The 18,369-nt window shown below is 44.7% G+C and overlaps 1 protein-coding gene across 3 annotated transcripts in view; it reads right to left on the bottom strand.

Moving 5' to 3' along the window:
- tbxas1 (thromboxane A synthase 1 (platelet)) overlaps window positions 1-18,369 on the bottom strand; it is a 321,143-nt gene that overhangs the window by 202,293 nt on the left and 100,481 nt on the right. For 2 of the 3 annotated variants that reach the window (XM_038780696.1, XM_038780697.1), the window contains exon 4: window positions 12,420-12,472. In XM_038780696.1, coding sequence (XP_038636624.1) covers window positions 12,420-12,472 — 53 coding nt within the window. Of the gene's footprint in view, window positions 1-2,228; window positions 2,279-12,419; window positions 12,473-18,369 lie in introns of those variants that run through there. The other variant, XM_038780698.1, reaches the window with a different exon arrangement.

The raw sequence follows: 18,369 nt of genomic DNA, 5'->3' as shown, positions 1-18,369 counted from the left end.
GACCCGACGAGGTTGGAGAAGAAACATGGTCAGGGCCGGAGAAAGGGGCCATATTGGATGGGCCAGGTAAAGGGTGAAATTACCTGGTGTAGAGCCGAAAGGGGAGGATGGCGGATTGTAGAAGGGAATGGAGGTGTAAGGCTGATAACATGGAACGTGCGAGGGCTCAATGGACCGGCGAAAAGAACTCGCGTTTTTGCGGACCTCATGAGTTTGAAAGCGGAGGTGGTCTTTCTGCAGGAGACGCACCCCCGCGAGAAAGTCCAGGTTAGGCTAAGAAAGGGATGGGTGGGTCAGGCTTTCTACTCGGAGTTTCACAGTGGCAGCCTGGCTGGGTGACCTATATGACTTTCTTCGGCTGGAAAAGATCAAATACGAATTAAGGGGTATAGCAGAGGGCTTTGAGGCAAGTTGGTGGATGTTCGTGGCCGTGTTTGAGGAGTTTTATGTCTCGGGAGGTGGGGGATCCGGGGGGGGGGGGGGTTGAAAAGGGGAAAAATTTGTACAAACTGTATAGTGGCGTGTTTGGGAGTTCGCTCCCGAATTGTTTATGTTTTGTAACCTTTAAGTTTGGAATAGAATACATTTTTTTAAAAAGGAGGGTAAATGGAATGTTTTATTGTCATGAATAGAAAAGTAGAGAAGTCTTAGTAAAAATGTACCGGGCATTGGTGAGACTGTATCCTGTATACAGTTGTGGTCACATTACTTAAGGAACGACATACTTGCAATGGAAACAGTTCAGAGAAGATTTAGTAGACTGGTTGCTGGGTTGAGGATTTATAAGGAAAGAGTCCGAAAGTTGGATGTCCAGACATTGGAATTTAGAAAAATGAGAGGCGATCTTACTGAAACATAGGGAGCTCTGAGGGGGGCTTGATATGTTGTATATGCTGAATGCTTCCTCTTGTGAGGGAACGCAGGACTACAAGGCACAGTTTCAAAATAAGGTGTCTCCCTTTTGGGACAATGTTAAAAGCAATTTCTCCACTGAGAGTACCATTGAGGAGCATTGCAACAGGTCAAGGACAGACATGTGGATATGTTTCTAACTTAGCACCTCGCTCTCGTGTCCACATGTCCATCCTTGGCCTCTTGCAATGCTCCAGTGAAGCTCAGCACAAGCTGGAGGAGCAACATCTCATCTTCCGATTGGGCATGTTGTCGCCCTCAAGGCTCAACGCTTAGTTCGGCAACTTTAGATTTTGACCTTTCTCCTCCATCTTAAACCCCTCATTTTTTATCTTAAAAAAATATTCCATGCATATATTGCCACAATACAAAACACCGGTGGCACAATGGTTAGCACTGCTTTTTGACAGCCCAAGAGACCTGGGTTCAATTGGGTCTTGGGTCACTGACTGTGTGGAGTTTGCACTTTCTCCCAGTATCGGCATGGGTTTCCTCCGGGTGCTCCGGTTTCCTCCCACAGTGCAAAGATGTGCAGGTTAGGTGGATTGGCCATGTGAAATTGCCCTTAGTGTCCAAAAGCTGAGGTGGGGTACTGGATGGGGTGGGTCGTTAGCTTAGGTAGGGTGCTCTTTCGGAAGGTCAGATGGCCTTCTTCTGCACTGTTAGGGTTCGATGAAACTCCTCTCACATCAGGCCATCTGTTGTTTGTTCTTAAAGTTGCTACTTTTTGTTATAGTTTCTCTTATTCTAACATTCTCCCTCCTTTCAGCTCCGACAAAAGGTCTATGACACGAAAAGTTAACTCTGTTTCTCTCCTGATAGATGCCGACAGACCTGCTGAGTTTTTCCAGTGTCCTCTGTTATTGTTTTAGGATTAACGTGGGACTGAGTACAGTATCCCCCGCACTGGGATGTAAGAGAACACATGACCCACATCTAGGGGTCAGTCTGGTGTTGAACAAGCAAAGCATGGAGACAGCTGTTAGCTTGAACCCTTTACTGTATATATGTACATGGTTATTGTAGTTAATAAATACATGCAGTTAGTCAATTTAAGGCTATAAAGACTTCATTAAGACCTACCGAACAGCATCCAACACCCCACAATGCTCAACAGCTCTTATCTAATTAGCTCAACCAAATCCAGCCAGCTTTCTCGCAGGCAGCTTTGTTCCGATTTCAGTGGGCGTTCTTGTGAGGAAAGACCATTAGTTTTTGACTCTGTTAATTCAAAGTCACTCGCACATCCCTATTTGCAATAAAAAGTAGCACAATAAATTGATAACTTACACCAGAACTCTTTCATTATGTCTAACCTTGAGTTCAATCTCACTTGTTGCAACAGGAACATCCTCGTGGTGTCAGTTTCAAGACCGTCTTTGAGCACCTCCTTGGCTGTTAGATAATGGTAGAAATGGTGTAATGCTCAGGTTCCTGAGATACGAATCTTGAATCAATCTCCTCGAGGGCAGCAACTGACTTTGGATGCTGCAGTTGACCTCAGCATCCGCAGCACAGCAAAAGGGGAAGAAGTCAGAACGGGCTGACACTTTTGTTTTCAGTGAATCCTGCTGGTGGCCTCACTTAAATAGTAATTCTTCAGAAATGGGAGGGTGCTGTTAGTTTATTAGCCTTGACGGGTATGTTGCAGCCAAGTCCAAACTGTTCTCACCCAACATTCACAACATTCTACAGCAATTGGGAGCAAGAACCTCACCCAATTTTACCATCTCCATCGCTGTGCTCACTGAGGCGGACAGTAACACTCCAGATTGTCCAGACTTTGTCACGATTACCACTCCTCAGAATACAGCTAAATCCCAGAGTGACAGATTAAAAGTTCAAACAGTCTAAAAGAGATTGCTCAGTACTCAGTAGAAAGGCAGGGCCAGGGATCTCTCTCAGCTGCAGGACCTCTAGAAATCTAGTGCGCGTTGTTGTCCGACCAAGGATTATTCTATGATGTTGTCAGCCTGTGATATACATCAGACAGTATCCATGAAAAGGCACTTCAGCAACAGAGGGTTGTTTTCAAATTATTCAGCCCCGCAACATCAGGGAATGTGAGAATTCGGCCGAGTGTGGCTGCACTGGCTCTTACTTACAGCAACTCAAATGTTAATCCCACTGCTCCATCATCCCACTGCTCCATTCTCTCCCAATACTCCCAAATCATTTTATCCTTTAATGCTCGATGCTCTCTTAAAAGATGCAATGGTCTCTGTCTCAAAACACATCCTATGGGAAATATTTCATGTTCTTGTATCTCTCTGTAGTAGAAAGAAATTTTCCTTAAGCTCTCCCTGTTCTCAATGGGTGCTTTATTTGCGAACACATCGTGTTATACTGACAGCCATGACTTCAAATTTGTCAGATTCATTTCAGACATCTGTTTAGTTTTCACAGATCAGACAAGTCTGGTCAAATTCGCTAATTTAGAAGTGTTCAACTAAGCAATGATCAACATCTTCACACTGACAGCAGTTTGAGTGGAATGCTCATGCTTTACTGTATCGACACAGCTCAATGTATGTTTTGGGTGTCAAACGTGGTTGAGTTGTTCCCTTTCTAGTCTTTCAGCCAATCTGTCCTCCTTCAATCCCAATGCCCTCTCCCTCTCCACCAGCCCTGGTGGCCTCTCTCACTGTCTCCAGCCCTCATGCCCTCTCACTGCAGTCTTGGTACCGTCTCCCTGCCCTGCAGCCTGATTATCTTTCTCCCCACTTTTCCGATACCCCTTCTCTTCCCTGAGCTTAGTAACCCCTCTTCCGCCACGCCAGCTCCACTGCCCTCTTCCAAACCATCCTCCCTCCTGATTGCCTGGCCCCCAAACTCAATGGTGCCTGAAAGTGTCATCCCGCTGCATGTGCTCCTTCCCCTCTGTCAGGCTGTCAATTAGATTGGTGGATCGGAAATGGAAAAGAAAAACATTAATTAAGTCTTGCTATTAATTCTGACAAGAAATCCACATCCTCAGCCTTAAGACCATAAGACATAGGAGCAGAATGAGGCCACTTGGCTCATCGAGTCTGCTCCACCATTCAATCATGGCTGCTATATTTCTCATCCCCATTCTCCTGCCTTCTCCCCATAACCCCTGATCCCCTTATTAATCAAGAAGGGCCTTGCCAGATTCTCGGCCGCTTTCATCAGAAACTGAACTGGACTGGGCAAAAACTGTGGTTACACGAGCAGGCCAGAGGCTCGGAATCTTGCAGTCAGTAATTTTCCCCTCCCCCCCCCCCGGGCCAAAACAAAGCCTGCACATCTGCAAGGCACAAGAAAGGAGTGCAATGGAATAGTCTCTATTAACATGGATGGGTAGCTCCAACAACACTCAAGAAGCTCAACACCATCCAGGACAAAGCAGCCCACTTTATTGACACTGCACCACAAGCATTCAATACCCCTTGCTCCGCAGGGATAACACCTCCATCCCATTGCTCCGGAGGGTGAATGCCTCCACCTCGTGTGCGAGGTTGGAGCTGATACAGCTGAGGGTAGTGTATCGAGCGCACCATACAAGGGCGAGGATGAGCCGGCTCTTTGAGGGGGTAGAAGATGTGTGTGAACATCAATGGGGGGGGGGGGGGGCACGTTCATATGTTTTGGTCCTGTCTAAAGCTGCAGGATTACTGGAAGGAGGTGTTTAGGGTAATCTCTAAAGTGGTGCACGCGAAACGGGACCCGGGCCCTTGGAGGCCATATTCGGGGTGTCGGACCAGCTGGGGTTGGAAACGGGCGCGAAGGCAGATGTTGTAGCCTTCGCCTCATTGATCGCCCGAAGGTGGATCCTGTTGGGATGGAGATCAACCTCTCCACCCTGTGCCCTGACGTGGCGGGGGGGACCTGCTGGAATTCTTGACGCTTGAAATGGTCAAATTTAAACTGAGGGGAAGGATGGAGGTGTTCTACAATTCATGGGCGTTATTCATTATGCACTTTCGAGAATTGGATCATATTGAACATTGGGGGGTGCTGGGAAGGTTGGGGGGAGAGGGACAGTATGTGTTAATGGTGACTTTGGGTGATTCCCGATTCCTTTTTGTCATTTGTTTACGTTAACATGCGGGCGAATGTCTGGTAGGAGGATGGGATCGTTGTTATTGATATGGGGATTGACATTACATTCGTTACAAATTATTGTTTATTGTTGGGTGTAGATGTAGGAGAAAATGTGAAAAAGGAGTTTTGAAAAAAAAAAAAAGAAACATTAAATCCCTCCAACACAGACACACAGTGTCAACAGTGTGCACCATCTATAAGATGCACTGCAAGAACTTATGAAGACTTCTTGGACAAAACCTTCCAAACCCAACAACCGCTACACAGTTCTGTACACAGTTATAAACAACTACGAAACAGAACACCCGGAGGCCTTGTCCATCGTGGCCAGGAACTTCGACGATGCCAACCTCAAGAGCGTACTGCCAAAATTCCACCCACACATCTCCTGTCCCACCAGGGGCAACACATTCTTGACCACTGCTATTCAAAAATCAAGGCGCCTACCGTTCCATCCTCCGATCGCACTTTGAGAAATCAGTCCATAAAACGGTGCTCCTTCTCCCGACATACAGGCAGAAACTCAAGTGGGAGAATCCAGCTGAGAAGGTTGTGCAGTGCTGGTCCGAGGAAACAGAAGAGCTCCTACGTGACTGCTTGGAGACAGTGGACTGGTCCATATGTAAGAGCTCAGCGACCAACTTAAATGAGTATGCCACCACCGTCACAGACTTCATCAGGAAATGTATGGACGGTTGCGTGCCAAAGAAAGCAGCATGTATGTTCTCCAACCAGAAACCATGGCTTAATCGCTAGATTGACTCCCTACTGAAGGACAGGTCTGAGACGTTCAAGTCAGGCGACCCTGACCTAACATGAAATCCAGGTATGATAACCGCAAAGCCATCCGAGATGCCAAGAGAGAATATCAGACCAAGCTGGAGTCCCAGACTAGCGTTACAGACTCTCAGCGGTTGTGGCTAGGCCAAAACACCATAGCGGGCTACAAAGCGAAGCCGAGCAGTATCTCCAGCAGCAGCACACCCCTCCCCCATGAACTCAATGCGTTCTATGCTCGGTTCAAACAGGACACCAACGATCCGCTGTTGAGTGCCGAAGCAACCCATTATACACCCACACCCACCATCACAGCTTCCAAAGTCAGATCGGCTTTCCCGAAAGTGAACCCTCAGAAGGCGACAGGTCCAGACGGGATCCCCGGTCGTGCACTCAGAGCCTGCAAGGACCAGCTGACAGATGTGTTGGCTGACATCTTTAATCTGTGACTACTCCGCTCCGAGGTCCACACCTGCTTCAAGAAGACCACCATCATACTGGTGCCAAAAGAGAACCAGGCAACGTGCCTCAATGACTACCGTTCGGTGGTCCTGACTTCAATCGTAATGAAGTGCTTCAAGAGGTTGGACATAATGCACATCACCTCCATACTCCGAGAATGCCTTGATCCACTGCAATTCGCACACCGCCGCAGCCGGTCCACAGTAAACGCCATCACCCTGGCGCTACACGCATCCCTAGAACATCTCGACAACAAGGACGCATCCCTAGAGCATCTCGACAATAGGGCAGCACGGTAGCATGGTGGTTAGCATAAATGCTTCACAGCTCCAGGGTCCCAGGTTCGGTTCCCGGCTGGGTCACTGTCTGTGCGGAGTCTGCACGTCCTCCCCGTGTGTGCGTGGGTTTCCTCCGGGTGCTCCGGTTTCCTCCCACAGTCCAAAGATGTGCGGGTTAGGTGGATTGGCCATGCTAAATTGCCCGTAGTGTCCTAAAAAGTAAGGTTATGGGGGGGGTTGTTGGGTTACGGGTATAGGGTGGATACGTGGGTTTGAGTGGGGTGATCTTTGTTCGGCACAACATCGAGGGCCGAAGGGCCTGTTCTGTGCTGTACTGTTCTATGTTCTATGACTCTGACACCAGACTCCTAGTTATTGACTACAACTCTGGGTTCAACTCCATAATCCCAGCCAAGCTCACATCAAAGCTCCAAAACCGAAGAACTTGGCTCCTCACTCTGCAACGGGATCCTTGACTTTCTAAACCACAGACCACAATCAGTCAGAATAAACAACAACACCTCCTCCACAATAGTCCTCAATACCGGGGCCCTGCAAAGCTGCGTATATAGCCCCCTACTATACTCCCTGTACACACATGACTGCGTGGCAAAATTTGGTTCCAACTCCATCTACAAGTTTGCTGATGATACGACCATAGTGTGCCGGATCTCGAATAATGACGAGTCCGAATACAGGAGGGAGATAGAGAACCTAGTGGAGTGGTGCAGCAACAACAATCTATCCCTCAATGCCAGCAAAATTAAAGAGCTGGTTATTGACTTCAGGAAGCAAAGTATTGCACACACCCCTGTCAGCATCAATGGGGCCAGGTGGTGATGGTTAGCAGGTTCAAATTCCTCGGGGTACACATCTCCAAAAATCTGTCCTGGTCCACCCACGTCAACGCTACTACCAAGAAAGCACAACAGCGCCTATACTTCCTCAGGAAACTAAGGGAATTCGGCATGTCCAACTTTTACAGATGCACCATAGGAAGCATCCTATCTGGCTGCATCATAGCCTGGTATGGCAACTGCTCGGCCCAATACCGCAACAAACTTCAGAGAGTCGTGAACACAGCCCAGTCCATCACACGAACCTGCCTCCTATCCATTGACTCTATCTACACCTCCCGTTGCCTGGGGAAAGTGGGCAGCACAATCAGAGACCCCTCCCACCCGGCTTACTCACTCTTCCAACTTCTTCCAGCGGGCAGGAGATACAAAAGTCTGAGAACACGCATGAACAGACTCAAAAACAGCTTCTTCCCCGCTGTTACCAGACTCCTAAACCACCCTCTTATGGGCTGACCTCATTAACACTACACCCCTGTATGCTTCACCCGATGTCGGTGCTATGTAGTTACATTGTGTGCCTTGTGTTGCCCTATTATGTATTTTCTTTCATTTCTTTTTCTTTTCAGTACTTAATGATCTGTTGCGCTGCTCGCAGAAAAATACTTTTCACGGTACCTTGGTACACGTGACAATAAACAAAATCCAAATCCAAATCTGCTACCATCCAGAAGGACAAGGGCAACAGATACATGGAAACACCAGAACCTGCAAGTTCCCCTACACACTATCCTGACTTGGAAATATATCACCGTTCCTTCACTGCTGCTGGGTAAAAATCCTAGGACTCTCACCCTGACAACATTGGGGGTGTAACTACACCACATGGCCTCAGCCGTTGAAGACATCAATTCATCATTATCTTATCGAATGCAACTGGGGATGGGCAATAAATGCTGGCATAGCCAGAAACGCCCAAATACCATGAACGAATATAAAGAATGAACAAATATAAAGGAAAGAATCCTCTGCAATACCCTGCCCATCTCACCGCAAACATTTTGAGTAAGTTCTTACATTAACAGATGGTTCCACACCTTGCTACGGTATGGTTTCTGAGTAGCAACCATGGAAGTTTTCAGAAACAAAATTCCTAGCTCCTTCGGAGCCTGAAATGGAACTGAACATTTAAAACTGCTTACATTTCTATATATAAAAGCTGACAGTAACTAAAAGTTCAAGTCAAAACAGGAGATAGTTAATCAGCATTACATGGAATTTTACAGCATAATAAGAGTCCATCTGACCCAACTGATCTCTGCCAGTGTTAATGCACCACATGAGCTTCCTCCAACTCTTCTTTATCTCACCCCATTATTATATCCTTCTTTTTCTTCCTTTCTTGTGTACTTACTTAGTTTATCCTTAAATGCATCAATATATTCATGTCAAATACTCCTTGCAGTGGTGATTTCCACAAAAGGGATTTCCCATTTAAGATCGAGTTGAGAAAGAATTTGCTCTCTCAGAGGTTTGTTTACCTTTGAAATTTTCTATCCCACAGAACAGTGGAGGCTGGATTATTCAAAAACTCAAGACTGAGTTGGACCGATCTCTGAGCTACAAGAACAGAAGAACTAGGAGTAGGCCATCTGGCCCCTCGAGCCTGCTCCACCATTCAATGAGATCATGGCTTTTTGTGGACTCAGTTTCACTTTCCCACCCTACCTTTATCTTGAAAACATTTAATGAAGGAGCTTCAACTGCTTCGTTGGGCAGGGAATTCAATAGATTCACAACCCTTTGGGTGAAGTTCCTCTTAAACTCAGTCCTAAATCTACTTCCCCTTACTTTGAGGCTATGCCCCCTAGTTCTGCTTTCACCTGCCAGTGGAAACAACCTCCCCGCATCTATCCTATCTCTTTCCTTCATAATTTTATATGTTTCTATAAGATCCCCCCCGTATCCGACTAAATTCCAACGAATAGAGTCCCAGCCTACTCAACCTCTCCTCGTAATCCAAGCTCCTCAACCTGGGATTAACCTAGTGAATCTTCTCTGCATACCCTCCAGCGCCAGTACATCCTTTCTCGGGTAAGGAGACCAAAACTGAACATAATACTCCAGGTGTGGCCTCACTAACACCTTATACAGTTGCAGCATACCCTCCCTAGTCTTAGACTACATTCCTCTCGCAATGAAGGACAAAACTACATTCACCTTCTTAATCACCTGTTGCACCTATAAACCAACTTTTTGCGACTCATAAACTACGACACCCAGGTCCCTCTGCACAGCAGCATGTTTTAATATTTTATCATTTAAATAATAATCCCTTTTGCTGTTATTCCTACCAAAATGGATAACCTCACATTTGTCAACATTGTATTCCATCTGCCAGACTCTAGCCCATTCACTTAAACTATCCAAATCTCTCTGCACTTTTTGCATTACTCATCTTAGTGTCGTCTGGAAACTTCGACACATTGCATTTGGTGCCCAATTCCAAATCATCTATGTAAATTGTGAACAATTGTGGGTCCAAAACCGATCCCCAAGGGACATCACTAGCTACTGATTGCCAACCAGAGAAACACCCATTAATCCCCACTCTTTGCTTTCTATTAATTAACCAATCCTCTATCCATGCTACTACTTTACCCATAAAGCCATGCATTACTATCTGATGCAGTAACCTTTTGTGTGGCACCTTGTCAAAAGCTTTCTGGAAATCCAGATATACCACATTCATTGGCTCCCTGTTGTCTGCACTGGTAATGTCCTCAAAAAATTCCACTAAATTAGTTAGGCACAACCTGCCCTTTATGAACCCATGCTGCGTCTGCCCAATGGGACAATTTCCATCCAGATGCCACGCTATTTCTTCCTTGATGATAGATTCCAGCATCTTCCCTACTACTGAAGTTAAGCTAACTGGCCTATAATTACCCACTTTCTGCCTACCTCCTTTGTTAAACAGTGGTGTCACGTTTGCTAATTTCCAATCCACCGGGACCACCCAGAGTCTAGTGAATTTTGATAAATTATCACGAGTGCATTTGCAATTTCCCTAGCCATCTCTTTTCGTACCCTGGACCAGGAGACCTGTCTACCTTTAGCCCTATTAGCTGCCCATCACTACCTCCTTAGTGATAACAATCATCTCAAGGTCCTCACCTGTCATAGCCTCATTTCTATCAGTCACTGGCATGTTATTTGTGTCTTCCACTGTGAAGACCAACCCAAAAAACCTGTTCAGTTCCTCAGCCATTTCCTCACCTCCCATTAAATATCCCTTCTCATCCTCTAAAGGACCAATATTTACCTTAGCCACTCTTTTTTCTTTTATATATTTATAGAAATGTTTACTATCTGTTTTTATATTCTGAGCAAGTTTACTCTCAGAATCTATCTTACTCTTCTTTATAGCTTTTTAGTAGCATTCTGTTGCCCCTAAAGATTTCCTAATCCTCTAGTCTCCCACTAATCTTTGCCACTTGGTATGCTTTTTCCTTCAATGTGATACTCTCCCTTATTTCATTAGATATCCACAGTCAATTTTCCAACTTTCTACCGTACTTCCTTTTTCTTGGTATAAACTTTTGCTGAACACTGTGAAAAATCGCTTGGAAGCAAGTTTACTCTCATAATCTATCTTACTCTTCTTTATAGCTTTTTAGTAGCATTCTCTTGCCCCCTAAAGATTTCCTAATCCTCGCTTGAACACTGTGAAAAATCGTTCCTCAACTGTTTTACCATAAAGTCTTTGCTCCCAGTCTATCTTAGCTAGCTTGTCTCTATCCCATTGCAATCTCCTTTGTTTAAGCACAAAACACTATTGTTTGATTTTACTTTCTCACCCTCCATCTGTATTTTAAATTCCACCATATTGTGATCGCTCCTTCCAAGAGGATCCCTAACTATGAGATCATTAATCAATCCTGTCTCATTACACAGGACCAGATCCAGGACCGCTTGTTTCTCGTAGGTTCCATTACATACTGTTCTAGGAAACCATCGCGGATACATTCTATAAACTCCTCCTCAAGGCTGCCTTAACCGACCTGGTTAAACCAATCGATATGCAGATTTAAATCCCCCATGATAACTGCTGTACCATTTCTATATGCATTAGTTATTTCTTTGTTTATTGCCTGCCCCACTATAATGTTACTATTTGGTGGCCTATAGACTACTCCTATCAGTGACTTTTTCACCTTACTATTCCTGATTTCCACCCAAATGGATTCAACCTTATCCTCCATAGCACCGATGTCATCCCTCACTACTGCCCGGATGTCATCCTTAAATAACAGAGCTACACCGCCTTACCCTCCAATCTGACCTTCCGAATCGTTTCGTACCCCTGGATGTTTAACTCCCAGTCGTGACTATCCTTTCACCATGTTTCAGTAATGGCCACTAAATCATAGTCACCACAATGATTTGCGCCATCAACTCATTTACCTTATTCCAAATAGTATGAGCACTCAGGTAAAGTACCCTTATGTTGGCTTTTATACCTCCGTTTTGAATCTGAACACCTCTATCAGTAACTTCTCCTAAGTTATTTTTCCTTTTCACTTTTCTCCTAATTTTCCTTATTGTTGAACCCATATCTTCATGTAATAACCTGCTGCTTCGCTTTCCATTTATGTTTTTACTTCCTGTTTTATTCCTCTTAGTAGTACTGGGCTAATTCACTGAGCTCCCCTCAGTCACTGTACTCTGCACTGTGGCCCTTTTTGATTTTTGACTATGACTTCTCTGCCTTACACTGCTCCCGCAAATTCCCAGCTGCTCCTGGGGTTCCTATGAAGGTAAGTTCCCGAGCGTCACTTGCGCCCTTTTACCCTGTGTCCCCACCGCTCTTTTACTCTCCTTTTACAAGAGAGTCAAGGGTTATGGGGCAGGCAGGAAAGTGGAGTTGAGACCACGATCAGGTCAGCCATGAACTTACTGAATGGCGAAACAGGCTTGAAGGGCTGAATGGCCTACTCCTGTCCCTACTTCTTATGTTCTCATTCTAACCACTCTGGTTAGAGAAGTTATTCCTGGTTAGTTTCTCCCTTTTTATCTGGGAGATCAGTGCAATGATAAAAGTTTCAGACAGTAATAATCTACTTACCCACAAACTCGGCCATACTTCTGGACCAACTCCTGGTGCCCCTCAAAAAAACCCTAGTTGGAAACAAAGATAATTTAAATATGTAAATTAGAAAAAAAATAAGCCTAATAATCACACCACTAATTTCTTCAATAATTCAGTTGGTAAAATGTAATTGAGTCAAACAGAGCAGGGAGTCCAGATTTTAACTTGGGACTACGGTGAGTTAGCTGAGCAGAGCAGTTAGGTATAATGGTGATATGAATGGCATCATTGCCAGAAGCCAGTGAGCAGAGTAATCAGCCTGGGTTCCTACTCCAGATCACAAGTCAGTGATCGCCTCAAAGACACAGACAGAGTAGCCAGACAGAGTAGCCAGTCAATACAGTGCGCATATCTAAATATTGGATAAGGAACAGATTTAGTTCAGTTCTGATGCTCTCCTTGGCCCAATATTCTTTGGGCAATTGCTGGGCAGAATCTTCCCATAATTTTTCAGAGTGTCAGCTTCAGGAAAAAAGCCAGCTCTCCAGCCACACAGCCAAGTTTTCTCTCAAGATTCTCTGATATCCAGTGCACAGAGAATGCTGGGGACGTGGTACGTGCTGCCACTCCGGGGAGGCGGGACCCGATTGGATGCCATCTTTAAAGGGGATCCCGATCTGCATCTGAAGTAGATTTCCTCTCCCACCCCCATCACCAAGGACACAGAGGAGCCCCCGCCCCATCACAAACATCAGAGCCTCCTCCAATACATAAGGGAACCCCAAAGCAAACTCACCCCCTCCCCCTCACAAAGGGGCTCCCCAGAGGATCGGCCCCTGGCACAGCCTCCTGGCATGTCCCTCTCCTTCCCAGGGTCTATACTGACCTTTGCAGCCCCAGCGGATTCACCTCAACAGTTTCAGGTTTTGCAGAACAGAAGCTGTCGTGATGGGAATTCCTGTCCAGGGGAACATAGAGCTGGGAATCTCTTTAAATGCATGCAGTCTAATCCAAATGAGGTTCCCCTCAATAGTTGATGATTCAGGAGAGAGGTAGAGAAAGATTTTTCAAAAGAACACAAACAGCAGTCCTGCAGAATCGCCAACTTAGGTGGCTTGTCACAAGCATTCTTTTTGCAAGTATTTTGCTTGGTGAAAAGGCAATTAAACCACAGCAGTGGTTTAATTAATCCCCGCTGATTAATTTATATTCTATTTAAATATATCTTCATGCAACTAGTTCCCACCTATATTGTATTGGGAGACGTGGAAAGACTTCAAATTCAGGTTGTGCGTTCACAACCTCAGATGTCACCAAGTGTTTTGCAGCCAGTGAATTGAAGTGTAATCACTGTGCTATCCTGCCAGCCACTATGCATCCAGTAAAATGCAACAATCAAAAATAAGTGAGAAGTTAACTTGCTTTATGTGTGTTGAATCCGCGATAAGCAGAACGCACAGACGATGGTGAAAATTAAAGAACAAAGTATATTCCAATACAGTCACAATATTCCTCCACTCCCCGAAGGGTTTCCTTTCCTGACCTGCAGCTAGGCCAGGGGTTTTATACAGCTGGGGCTCTCATTGTAAAGGGGAAACTCTGCCCCCTTAAAGGGGAAGTCCTACCTGCCTTAAAGGGGATGTTCATATTTCGGGGAGGTCATGGGAAATCGTATGGTCCTGATCTGGGACCTCTATTGGGGTTATAACAGTCTAGTATTGGATGAAGGATAATTGGTGGAAAGGACACTAAGAGGATGTCACTATTCTTTCAATAGCATCATGAAACATTTTATATTCCCTGAAGTGGTAGATGGGTATCGTCTAAGACAGGACCTCCAACAACGAAAGATCAGTGAAGGTCATGTGCTCAAGTTTGTAGTGGGGCTTAAGCCCATAAACTCCTGATTGAAAGAACAAGCTCTACGTGGGAGAATTAGTGTGCTCAGGGTTAATACCTTTATTTACATAAGGACATAAGAATTAGGAGCAGGATTAGGCTAATTCAGCCCCTCGAGCCTGCTCTGCCATTTAATACCATCATGGCTGATATCGTATTGGCTTCATCTCCACTTTCCGCCCGCTCTCCATAACCCTTCAACCCATTACTAATTTAACATTTGTTAAACTTCTTAAACTTAAATTTACTCAATATTCCGGCATCCACCTTACTCTGGGTAATGAGTTCCACAGATTACGACCCTTTGAGAGAAGTAATTTCTCCTAATCTCTGTTTCAAATCTGCTACCCCTTATCCTAAAACCGTTCTAGATCGTCCCACAAGAGGAAGCACCTGCTCTACGTCAATACCTTTTAGCATCTTATACACCTGAAATAGATCTCCTCTCATTTTTCTAAACTCAAGGGATTACAGGCCTAAACTGCTCAATCTCTGTTCATTAGACATGCCCCTCATCTCTGGAATCAATCAAGTGAATCTCCTCTGAACTACCTCCAATGCAACTATATCCCTCCTCAAATAAGATGACCAAATCTGTACACAGTACACTGGGTGTGGTCTCACCAATGTTGGCACAGTTGCAGCAGCACTTCCCTCCTTTTAAGGCAGCATGGTAGCATTGTGGATAGCACAATTGCTTCACAGCTCCAGGGTCCCAGGTTCGATTCCGGCTTGGGTGTGCGTGGGTTTCCTCCGGGTGCTCCGGTTTCCTCCCACAGTTCAAAGATGTGCAGGTTAGGTGGATTGGCCATGAAAAATTGCCCTTAGTGTCCAAAATTGTCCTTAGTGTTGGGTGGGGTTACTGGGTTATGGGGATAGGGTGGAGGTGTTGACCTTGGGTAGGGTGCTCTTCCCAAGAGCCGGTGCAGAGTCGATGGGCCGAATGCCTCCTTCTGCACTGTAAATTATATGATAATCTATGATTTTATACTCCATTCCATTAGCTACAAATGCCAAAATTCCATTTGCCTTCCTTGTTAACTACCAGTTTTCTGCTATCATGCATGAGGACACCGATCCTCTGCACCGAAGCACTCCAATGTTTCTCTCCATTCAGATAATGCCTTTCCATTTTTCTGATCAAAATGGACAACCTCACACTTATCAGCGTTAAACTCTTATCTGCCAAATTTTGGCCCACTCAACTAACCTATCCAAATATCTATTTGTAAATTGCTTATTTCCTCATTGCAACTTACTATCCCACCTATTTTAGTGTCATCTGCAAATTTGGCTATATTGCCTTCGATCTCTGCATCTAAGTCATTAATATATATTGTAAATAGTTCGAGACCGAGGACCAAACCCTGTGGCACTCCAAGAGTTACATCTTGCCAACTAGAAAAAGACTAATTAATCTGGACTCTTTGTCTTCTAACCAAGCTCACAAATGACCTCTAACCCCATGTGATCTTAACTTGTGTATTGACCTTTGGTGCAGCACCTCATCAAGTGCTTTCTGGAGATTCAGATATACATCTACAGGATCCCTATTACCCACTTGGGTTGTTACATCTTCAAAGAACACTAGCAAATTGGTCAAACATGATTTGCCCTTCATAAAACCATGCTGATTCTGATAAATTGTGTTTTGACTTTCCAAATGTCATGTTGTTATTTCCTTAATAATGCATTCTACCAATTTTCCAATGACAGATCTTAAACAAACTGGTCTATAGTTTCCTAGTTTCTGCCTCCCTCCCTTTTTGAATAAGGATTTGAATTAGCAGTTTTCCAAATCCACTGGAACCTTTCCCTCCTCCAGGGAAATTTGGAATATTACAACCAACAGATCCACAATCTCTGTTACAACTCCCTTTAAGACCATAGGATGTCATCAGGTCCTGGGGACTTATTTGCCTTCAATCCCAATAGTTTGTTCAGTACTGTTTTCCTGTGGGTGATGATTGTTCTAAATTCCTCACTTTCTATTACCTGTTACTATTGGGATGGTACTAGTGTCCTCAATCGTGAAAACTGAAGAAACATATTGATTTAGCATCTCCGCCATTCTCTGTTGCCCACTATTAGCTTCCAGTCTGATCCTCCAAGGGTCCAACATTCAATTTTTCTACTCTCTTTCCTTATAAATACTTACAGAAGTTTTTGCTATCCTTTTTCATCCCCTGGTTTTCTTTCATAATTTACCTTTGTTCTTTTTATAACTTGTTTAGTAACCTTTTGCTGATCTTTAAAAGCTCCTAGTCTTCCAGCCAGCCACAGGCCTTTGCAATATGGTATGCCTTAGTTTTTGTCTTTATGTTTAACATCCTTGCTCAGCTATGGATGGTTTAGCCCTCTTACAATCTCTCTTCCTCGCTGGAATATATTTTAGTTGGAAGGAATTGAGTATCTCTTTAAACAACTGCCACTGTTGATCAACTGTCCTATCTTTTAGTCTTCATGCCCTGTCCACGAAGGCCAAATCTGTCCTCATGCAAGTGTGTGACTCCAGTTTATCGCCCTCAGGCTGAATTTGAAATTCTATCATGCTGTGATCACTCTTCCATGAGGTTCCTTAATTGAGAAGTCATTAATCAATCCCTCCTCATTACACACCAAATCCTGGGGCTGGTTTAGCACAGTGGGCTATTCTCTACAGTCCCCACACTTGTCCATGTAGGGAGCAAAACCTCAAACCTGTTGGACAAGGACAAGGGCTGAGCCTCCTGCAACCCTACCTCCTGGATCCCTCTGCCTACCTCACTTATAGTCACACTCTCCTGTCCCTGACCACTGGCCGAATTCAAGGCAGTTAATCGAAGAGGTGTGGCTGCCTCTTGAAATACAATGTCCAGGTAACTCTCCCCCTCCCTGATGTGTCACAGAGTCCGAAGCTCAGGCTCCAGCTCGTCAACTCTGAGCCGAAGTTCCTCAAGAAACATTTAAATGTCTATTGTACCCCTGAATACTGAATCCCCAACACATTTTATTTGGAGTAGTAAGTGGGTCGATGTTCTGACTTGCTATCCCATGGTCAAATTTGTATTATTGAAGGCTGTTCAGGTTTCATCAATTACTGGTGAATGCCACGACTCCTCATGAATGTCCAGGGCTGGCAATGACATTGGCTTGTTTAAATCCTTTTCCTGAAGCCTCTCAACCTCAACTCCTTTGCAATCTCACCAACGCATATGATGGGAAGCTCTGTGATTTTTGGAAGCCAGCGCCATTGCTTCCAATTATGAGTCATTGCAGTGGGAATCATGCTGCAAAAGGCATGCATAATTGGCATCTATTCCTATATCTCTGGGAACAATCAACAGGAACTCCTGGACAATGGTGATCATGGAGCCATTTTCTTCTGCGGTATCTTTTTGCTTTTCTATTTTTGATTCTATGAGGTTACAGATTACTTATCTTTTGTGAGCCAATGAGGAAACAAAAGCATGCACAATGTCGTTGGTACTTGCGATGGGGAAATGTATTAGCACATAACAGCAACAAGTTCAATCACAAAGAGGAGGGGTAGTTAAAAACCTACCATAGATATATTAAACTCAGTCTACAGAACCTATGGAATTCAATGTTAAGACTTGGAGGTTTAAAAAAATCTTATTTATACAGCATTTTTCATGTCCACAGGACATCCCAATGCACCTCACACCAAATTAATTACTTTTTTTAAAATTTAGAGTGCCCAATTCATTTTTTCCAATTAACGGGCAATTTTAGCGTGGCCAATCCACCTAGCCTGCACATCTTAGGGTTGTGGGGCGAAACCCACGCAAACACGGGGAGAATTTGCAAAATCCACACAGACAGTGACCCAGAGCCAGGATCGAACCTGGGACCTCGTCGCTGTGAGGCAACAGGGCTAACCCACTGCGCCACCATGCTGCCCCAAATTAATTACTTTTGACGTGCAACCAGTGTTGGAAACATGGCAGTCAATTTACACAGCAAGTTCCCACAAAAAGCAAAGAGTTAATAACAGATTACCTGTTTTTGTGGTGTTGGGTGAGGGTAAATACTAGCCAGGATGCCGGGGGTAACTCCCCTGCACTCTATCAAAGTAGTACCATGG

The sequence above is a fragment of the Scyliorhinus canicula genome, chromosome 20 (genome assembly GCF_902713615.1).
Source record: "Scyliorhinus canicula chromosome 20, sScyCan1.1, whole genome shotgun sequence".
NCBI classification, from domain to species: Eukaryota; Metazoa; Chordata; class Chondrichthyes; order Carcharhiniformes; family Scyliorhinidae; genus Scyliorhinus; species Scyliorhinus canicula.
The sequence above is the reverse complement of the archived record's forward strand: the minus strand, read 5'-3'. Positions and strand labels throughout refer to the sequence as shown.